The sequence below is a fragment of the Triticum urartu genome, chromosome 5A (assembly GCF_056163025.1).
Source record: "Triticum urartu cultivar PI428250 chromosome 5A, HENAU_Tu73, whole genome shotgun sequence".
NCBI classification, from domain to species: Eukaryota; Viridiplantae; Streptophyta; class Magnoliopsida; order Poales; family Poaceae; genus Triticum; species Triticum urartu.
Window position 1 is genome coordinate 378,042,011 of NC_141877.1, and position 9,289 is coordinate 378,051,299.

Genomic DNA, 9,289 nt, shown 5'->3' on the forward strand with positions numbered 1-9,289 from the left:
CACATACTTGGCACTTGGAGCCTTTGACAGTAGAGATTTTCGGAATTAAATTCATATTGGCTAACCGCGTCATGCAACCAAAGTTAATATGACAGAGTCGTGAATGCCAAATATCAGGCTCATTATTGTGGCAAACATTATTAATAACTTTAGTGCAAATATCTGACAAAGATAGGCGGAACAAGCCTCCGCACTCATAGCCTTTTCCAACAAATTGTCCACACTTAGAAATTACAACTTTATTGGATTCGAAAACCAACTTAAAACCATCTCGACATAAACGGGAACCGCTAACGAGATTTTTATTGATGGACGGCACATGATGAACGTTCTTCAGACGCACAGTCCTGCCCGAAGTAAACTTCAGATCGACCGTACCAACACCTCGAACGATGGCATGTGACCCGTTCCCCATCAGCACGGGTGAAGTCCCTGTTGCCTGGTAAGAAGAAAACATGGAGGCGTCAGCACAAACATGTACATTGGCACCGGTGTCAATTAACCAATCAGGGGATTGAAATACTGAAAGGATGGTAGGAAAAATACCGTACCCTGATTCCTTCATATCAGTATCACCGATGACAACATTAGCGGACTTGCCGCTCTTCTCATGTTCGCGCTCCTCAAAGCGGTTAGGACACTTCGGAGCCCAGTGATTAGGATCACCGCAGACATGGCAAAGTCCCTTCCCCTTCTTATGATAATTCTTCTTGAAGTTGGTAGAATGTGATGGCTTGTTCTTTGTATCAAACTTGCCTTTGCCCTGAGTTTTGTTCTTATTGTTTTTGAACTTGTTGGGCTGGGAGTTCTTCTTCTGTATCATGTGGGCACTAGAACCTCCCTCAGCAACTCGAGCACGTGTGTCATTTGCTCTCGCCTTCTCTTCAACATTAAGAGTACCAATGAGATCCGCAACGGAAAACTCCCGTCTCTTGTGTTTCAGGGAAGTAGCAAAATTGTTACACGAAGGTGGAAGGTTGGCAATAATGCCTCCGGCAACAAATTTGTCCGGCAACACACACTTGAAGTACTCAAGTTCTTTTACGAGCGACTGTATCTCATGAGCCTGTTGTACAACAGGGCGCTCATCAGTCATCTTGTAGTCATAGAATTGCTCCATGACGTACAACTCGCTGCCGGCGTCCGAGGCACGAAACTTGGCCTCGAGCGCAGCCCACATGTCCTTGCCGTTGTCAAACGACATATACGAATCCACAGTGGAGTCATCAAGAACACTCAGAAGAGCGCCTTTAAAGAGGGTATCGATCTTCTCAAAAGCTTCCAGTTGTGCTGGATTAAGATCGCCCTCAGGGTTGCCCTTGGTGGCATCATAGCAGCCCATGGTCTGAAACCAGTAGACTGCTCTCGTGCGCCACCTCTTATATTGCACCCCCTTAAAGGCAGGCGGCTTCAGATGCGCAGCAAAACCACTTGGAGTAAATTGCCTATCATCGGGTTTTTGGATTGTTGCAAATATGAGCAAATTACTACGAGATTTAATCCGAATAAACAGAAGATAAATCATGACCACAGCAGCAGAGATTAAACTAATCATGCGAACTAGCATAGCAGATGAACATATCACATCTAGGGCACATACTAGAAGCATGCATTCTACCACGATCTCGAACAGGAAGGATAGAATCACATACGGTGCAGCGGGTGCAGCACCGCCGGCGTTGATGTTGTCGCCCATGTCGTCGAGGACGAGGTTGCCGAGGTCGGGGAAGAAGTCGTCGTTCGCGAAGTCGTCGCTGCCAACAGTCGCGCGAGTGCGCTCCCCAAAAACCTGATCGCCCCTCTCCCGTACAGGATCACGAGAGGCGGGGTTCCGGAGGCCTGTTGTCCCTTCTCGCGGTGCACGCCGGAAGGAGGGATGGAGAAGACTTGCTTGGCGGCGCAATGATCTGGAACGGTGGTGAGAAACCATACGAAGCGGCGGCGGCTAGGGTAGACGTCTGCCTGACTATATAGTGCGGGCCGGGTAGGTCGTTGGAGTAAACCCCACGTCCGAGTCATCGCGATCCAAAAGAATCGGAAACGGTTCAGTAATTAACGCATCCGTTAATTATTAATTAATGACTCATTAATTTTCCCATACAGCAAAAATATAGACAACGTTCATAGCTCTGTCCTTGGCTCGGCTCAATCCCGCAACCCGCGGCGCGTCGTGACGAGGCGTGGCGTGGCGTGGCGAGGCGAGCGAGGAGGAGGAGCGCGCGTGTAGATCTCCTCTTCTCATGCTCATACAAGTGGTAGAAGAGCTCACCTTATAAAGAGGTGCAACTCTCTCTCAACTTCCGGGGTGGGACTAAACTTTAATCTCACTCACTCCACTCACATGTGTGCATGAATGGGCCAAGAGAATTTCAGAATTTTAGTTGGGCTTTGGGCCAAAGGCCTACTAGCAAAATTCCAACAATCCCCCACAAAGTCTTATTGGCACATCTCATCATTTAGTTCCAAAACATTGTTTTATATATCGGTGCTTAGTGGAGACTGTGAAGTTGAACTTCCACTTAGAAATTTATACTACACTAGATCACAACTTGAATAGTGGACTATGCCTTGAACTACAAGTTTTCTGTGAAACTAGTTTCACACAAATTCTTGACCGATACTGGGCTGCCGCAAGGCTTCCCCACGGATGGAGCGTATACGTCATACTCCAGGGCCTTTCATGAATTTATCAGAGAACACCCAATTCTCACAGACTGCGACGTTAACAGTCAAATTCATATAGGTGTGTTCCTCAGAAGATGTTATGCAAGACAACATCTCTGCTTACCCGAATAAGCCACTTGGAACACATTAAGATAAGTATCAACCTGCCATGCAGATCATGAGAGTATTGCATCTTCACGGAGTGGGATAATTAATATAGGGATACTCTCCTCCCAGCTGACCAATAGTTTGTCTCCCACTTCTACTTCACAGGATCTCCGATCACATAGAGTGGGTTACCACTATGGACAACTCATGAGGTGGGTCTCAAACCCATCTCCATCGATGCATTATCTATCACATTACGTAATAGACCCTTTGTGAAGGGATCTGTCAAGTTTTTCGACGTTTGGATATAATCCAACGTAATAACTCCGGAGTTTCTCAATTTTCTGACAGATTTTAGTCTCCTCTTCACATGCCTTGAGGACTTCATGTTGTCCTTAGAACTGTTTATCTTGACGATCACAGTTTGATTATCACAGTTCATTAGGATAGGGGGTATTGGTTTTTCAACCATAGGTAAGTCCATCAAGAGTTCACGAAGCCACTCTGCTTCAACAGTGGCAGTGTCTAATGCTGTGAGTTCTGCTTCCATAGTTGACCTCGTTAAGATGGTCTGCTTGCAAGACTTCCAGGAAACAGCGCCACCACCAAATGTAAAAACATAACCACTTGTGGCCTTAATCTCATCAGCATCAGATATCCAGTTTGAGTCACTATAACCCTCCAGTACCCTTGGATACCCGGTGTAGTGAATCCCATAGCTCGCGGTGCCTTTCAAATAGCGCATAACTCTCTCAAGCGCATGGATCATCTCCCGGTTTTAACACAAACCGACTCAGCTTACTCATAGCAAAAGAAATGTCAGGCCTCGTGGCACTCGCCAAATACATAAGCGAGCCAATAATCTGACAGTTGTTGTCGTTGCTTCGCCGCTACCATCGTCCACCGTACCTCGAGCCACCGCCGTCAAATCTACTATAGATGATGAAGGCCCGTAATCACACATGGCTGCCCACACATTAGAGCGGCACGACGACCACCTAGGGAACCCGGCCGGGGCCGCCATCCCGGCGACCAAAACTCCATCAGCCGCGTCGCTAGAGAACGCCACGTGAGGAAAAAGATAAATAGAGCGATTGTATGTAGTTTAGCTAATTAAATCGTTCACATCCCGACCTTAGCTCAGTTGGTAGAGCGGAGGACTGTAGTATGTTGCAGCTAAATCCTTAGGTCACTGGTTCGAATCCGGTAGGTCGGATTATTCCTTTTTAGTGGACTTTTTTTTTGTATACATACTTTTTTTCTTTGATTTGTGCAAGTGTCAAAACTCTCAGTGATTGCCGCCAAAAAACATTTGCGATGTTATTTTCTTTCAAATACAGTATGTTGTTACATGTACAACCCCATTGCTACGAGGAATATTATCTGTCAACTCGCCACCACACTACCCATATATTTTGCCTGGTGCTTCACAAGGCCAAGGATGGGACTACAAAACCGTACTGATCAAAATCATACATGTAGTAGTCCAAAGGAGCCGGCCATTTTTAGCAGCTTGTTCAGCACCTGAGGTGCTACTTAATGTTGAAGAAGGGCATCCCGCCGAGGGACTGTCCTGTGCAATCACAAACGAGAACAAAAGGGATTGAGAATCTACATTGGTAATAAACACAGGTTGCAAGATAACAACATGCAGCTAACTGAAACACGTAGATTTCTTATTTTGAGAAGGGCTATTAATAAAGAACATAGAATTCAAAATCACCAGTCTTACGGAATCAGACCCCTTGGCTGCAATAGGCACTTGTCGGGTTCCCGTACTATATAGATCTGATCTCCCACACTGTGTTCTCCGTATGCATCCTGGTTCCGGTGCCATGTCCACAAGGCATATGTCGAATTCACAACCTGCATGATCTCTCATGTGAGGACTGGTACAACAACATACACATGACACATTTCCTTCTGTGTTGCACACATCTAGTGAAGAATTTATAGTGATGGGGAGGAGAGTGTGAAGTGATTTAATCACCTCTAAAATACCGTGGCCGAAACTGCTTTCCCTGAATGCGCTCCATTCCGGCTGTCGTTCCCAGCAAAATTTCCCCTTGGCAGGACCAGAAGTGAAGTTCAGATGGCAGACTCCACCAAATTCAGGGTGGTTGTCACCTGGTGAGGGGCACTTTCCAGGGTCATCTGCATGATCAATGTCGATTTTCTCAATGTTACCGCCATCCCCGATCGTAATGTAAACCGGCCCGCACGGGTCCAACGTGTAGTTGAACACCCGGTTCATCCTTTCGTATGCGTGTACCTTGGCAATCAAATGTAGAATCAAATAAACTAGACTTGTTTTGCCAAAAAGGTAAGAGGCTTGAATCAAATTAACAACGGAACTGAGGAGAGTACGAGTGATTGAGAGTACGAGTGATTAATCTGGATGCAGGAAAAGAAAGCACAGAAATCGAATGAATGCAGTCTGAATCAAGGCATTTACCAAACAATGTGTGTGCTTACATGGCCTGAGAAGACAATGTCGACCCCGTGTTGATAGAGGAGTCCTTCCATTTCTTGCCTCATACACTCAAATTCCTGGTAGTGCGAGGAATAGCTGTTATACCACGGCGTGTGCCAAGAAGCGACAACCCATGGTGTGACTCGTCGATCAACTTTGTGCAGATCCTTCTCTAACCACGAGTACTGAGCTCCTATGCACAATGAAGCAACTACCTAATGTTAGTTACTACACTATCAGCATCAGCATGTACATGTAAATACAGTTGGTTTGCAAAATCTTACAACTTATCAAGAGGGTAGGCCATCCATCTAGAATTCCAGATGAAACGTTGGCAAGTCGGTTCATATATTACAGGCTCCTTTGATTCAAAGGAATTTTATAGGATTTCTGGAGGATTGAAATCCTTAGGATTTTTTTATGTTGGTCCTTTGATTCATAGGATTGAATCCTATAGGAATTTTTCCTATGGAATCTTTTATACTACTACATTTCATAGGAAATCTAACATCCACTTCAACCTTTTTTTGTAATTTCTTTGTTTTTTATGTGCCATCAAACACACATTGCTAATCCTATAGGATTCAAGTCGGCATGTCACTCCAATCCTATACTTTTTCTATTCTTACATTTTCAAAATCCTATAAATCAAAGAGCCCCTACCTGTGCGATTGTAGTCGACATAGGCACCAAGCATGATGAAGTGAATACCACCCGCGTTGAACGAGTAGTAGAACTTGGTGTTGGATCCAGACTCCTCCGACGGCACAGCGAAGCGCGCCAAGTAGGAGGCGAAGGTCGCGGCTCCGCCGTGCCCCTGCGGCTCGATCTCGTGGTTCCCTTCGGTCACCATCATTGTCACCCTCGATGCAAGCGGCTCCATGAATCTAGATTAATTCATACACATTCACAAATGTGATCACGAGAGACATGATATATGTTGGGGCTATGACGCTGCAGCTCTACTCTATCTCAGTCTTTACATGCCACATCACTGACCGTTGGTGGAGTGCACAGCTAGTGACAATAAAACTCCAATTTTCTACTGTAAGTCCTTGCATGCTTCCAAGAGCAGGACTCACGCATGCGGTAGAATTGAGTTGACAATATTAAATCTTAATATGATACTTGTACCCTGATCACCAGTTCACCGGACCACCACAAATCCACAGCAAGAAATTGACAATGGCGATTCATCTGAGGAATATACTGGTACTCAGATTACCTTCCCCAGCCGTCCCATCGCGGCTGGTAGGACTCCCGAATCGGGGCGTCTGGGAAGGAACAGGAGAAGCAGGGGACGCCTCTGCCGCCGGTGGTGCGGTACTGGTTGGCGTACGTCATGTCGCCGACCATCAAGATCATGGACGGGTCGTTCCTGGCGAGGTGGTCGACGGTGGAGGTGGAGTTGCCGGTGAGCCCAAGGTCCCCGACCACCGCGACGCGACGAGGGTATGCGTCCGGCGCCGGCGCGGGCAGCGTCACGAAAGAGCGCTCATCGCTGAGGCCGCCCTTGAGGGAGCTGTCGCCGCAACGGTAGTAGTAGCGGGTGGACGGCCTCAGGCCCACGAGCCGGACGTGGTGGATGACGCCGGAGGTGTAGTTGAGGAGGCCCGGGTACGGGTAGAGCTGGCTGTAGACCTCCGCCGAGCCCCTCGCCACGTGGTGCGGGTGGGCGACGGTGTCGGCGGAGGCGGGGCGCTCGCCGTACCAGACCTCGCTGCGGACGGCGGTGGGGTCGAGAGGGGTGAGGTGGGAGCCGACCTGGGCGCGGCCCGTGACCCAGGAGACCCAGAGCGAGGTGGGGTCGGCCGAGGCGGCGAGCGCGATCTGCTCCGGGGACGGCGGGCGCGCGCGCGGGGCCAGGCGGGGGTCGGAGAGCGGGACGTCCTCGCTGCCCTGCCGCAGCGAGCGGTCGAACGCGCGGGTGGCCGGCGTGAACGGGCCGTCCAGCGTCGTCGGAATGCCGCCGCCGTCGACGAGTAGGAACGCGATCGGGAGGTACGGTAATAGCAGCAGGAGAGTGCGGCAATGGAGGTGGCGGCTGTGGAGGGTGCCGGCGATGGTGCTGGTGGCCATGGCGCCCATGGCAGACAGTGCGTCCTATTCGGACACCTACGGACTGTACTAGGATCGGAGGATGTTCTGGAGCGGATAATTCGCTGGATATTCCTTGCATACTGGCCTTTCTTTTTCCTACTCATTTAGCGCAACCGAAAATGCTAATGATTGTGATATCAGATTTTTGGCGTTTTCAAGTGAACGCGCTCGGTCACGTTGGATTTTGCGCGCGAATCTTAAAGTGTTAGCTTCCCTCTGAGTGACCTACAAGGTTCGCTACATACCGAGCCGCTTCGTTTGCTAAACCGCTCCAGAGAGGCGACCGGAGGTGATCTCGGCCTTCCCTCTCGACAGCTCTGGGTCCTCGTCCTTTCGGTCTGTCGCTTCAGCGGTGGGAGCCGACAATAGTCTGTTTTTGCTTTTCCTTCATCTCGATGACATTCTAATGGGTGGCATCGAGGAGAAGGTGACTCGGTCTTCTTGTCGATCTTCAAATCTGATGAGATTTGTTTTCAATGGTCGATGCATGACACCCTCCGGATGGCGTTGGTGCCAACCATTGCAGCTGTGTTTGGTGTCTTGTAGTGAGGTGCGTGGATGACGACAAGGTTTCTCTTCTTCAACCATGTTGGATAAAGTTGATGGCGCTGAGATTTAGCAGACATTGGGAAGAACCCTGGCTGACATGCCACAAAAGCCTCGCTCTCGTCGCTTGCGGCGGTCCAGTTCTCGGTTCGAAAAGCATCATTGTATAAGATGGTGCTCCTTCAGATCTGGATATGATGGCAACTCCTCTACTTCTTTAGTGTTGCCTCGGTAACTGTAGAAGATGATGGTGGACCATGTTTCGGTGTGGCACAAGATTCCCCTGAGGTGAAATTCTAAATTTTTTTTGTGAGGTCTTTGATGCAATATTGCAAGATATCTATGTGTCTTCTGATGACATAGTGTGTACTCTCTGTAATCTTTTTCTAATAAAACATATGTGGTTACTTGGTTCGCTCGGCTCAGTATAGCAATTTGAGCAAACACATTTTAGGATGACAATTTTTGTTTTCAATGCGACGCAGTTTTCACCCTTTTTCGTTGATGTAGCATGGCAATTCCATGACAATTTCTGAGCATAGTAATTTTCACAGAATTTTATAGGTTGACAAGTTTTCATGTTGCAATCATGAATTCCTGAAAACGCATGGCAATTACTTTGCTGAATATTACACTTTTCTAACAATTTTTTTATACTATATGATTTTTTAATTTTAGAATATGTCAAATCCTTATAACAACATGTCAAATTTATTTGTTTTCGCATGGCAGCACTGGGGAATGGAAGTGGATTTCTTTTGAGCGAACGAAAACATTTGTTCGTTCCTACCCGACTGGGAAACGGTAGTTCGCTCAGCTGACCTCCCTAAGAAACGTCAACACATTATTGGAGTCCATATCCTTCTTTTCGACCGACGGATCCCACGGGCAACTAATTAAGTTATCTTTGGTGGGCTTCCTAGAGGTCACTTGTAGAGTCGCTTCAACGCTGCCACATGTCCCATGTTGAACGTCTTCCACTGGAACAATTTTTAGGTTTATTTGTTATTTTTTCTTGGTTTTCTTGTTGTTGTTGTGTTTTTGCGATGGTAACCTCAAAGTTGCGACCAACGGATCTCGGTGCTGCAAGCGGTGGACATCGGTGTTGTGTGGGTTGTGGCGACAACACACATGCAACGCCATCAGAGCTACGATAGATTTACGCCGCAGCAGCGTGGTTTAGGGCGGTGATATCGGAGCCGCAAGTGGTGGAGCAGCGATGTCGAAGCTGCGAGTGGCATACATCAATGTTGCATGGGGTAGGGCGATGGTGGGCAAGCTATGTGGGCGCTGACGACGGAGTTACGACTGACGGAAGTTGGTGCTGTGAGCGACCATGTCGGGCGTTAATGATGATGCTCGGAGCGGTGGCACCAATGCGATAGTGCTTCTCTCATT

General features: G+C 48.0%; 1 protein-coding gene and 1 non-coding gene across 7 annotated transcripts; one reads left to right on the top strand and one right to left on the bottom strand.

Moving 5' to 3' along the window:
- Positions 1–3,901: 3,901 nt before the first annotated feature.
- On the top strand, positions 3,902–3,988 carry TRNAY-GUA (transfer RNA tyrosine (anticodon GUA)). The gene is given in 2 exon segments: positions 3,902–3,938; positions 3,953–3,988. It is a non-coding gene; the product is annotated as a tRNA-Tyr (tRNA).
- Positions 3,989–4,067: 79 nt separating this feature from the next.
- LOC125509084 (purple acid phosphatase 23) lies at positions 4,068–7,403 on the bottom strand. Of its 6 annotated transcripts, none has more exons than XM_087526113.1 (6): positions 6,471–7,403; positions 5,909–6,132; positions 5,248–5,438; positions 4,763–5,044; positions 4,515–4,638; positions 4,068–4,340 (listed from the first exon to the last, which is right to left on the bottom strand). In XM_087526113.1, exons 1-6 carry the CDS (start codon positions 7,331–7,333, stop codon positions 4,309–4,311), a joined length of 1,716 nt encoding a protein of 571 aa, XP_087382239.1. In that variant the 5' UTR covers positions 7,334–7,403; the 3' UTR covers positions 4,068–4,308. The 6 variants fall into 6 exon arrangements, with proteins under 6 accessions (XP_087382239.1, XP_087382235.1, XP_087382236.1 ...); XM_087526109.1 differs by having other exon boundaries at positions 4,505–4,638; XM_087526110.1 differs by having other exon boundaries at positions 4,068–4,345; positions 4,505–4,638.
- Between the last annotated feature and the right edge of the window lie 1,886 nt (positions 7,404–9,289).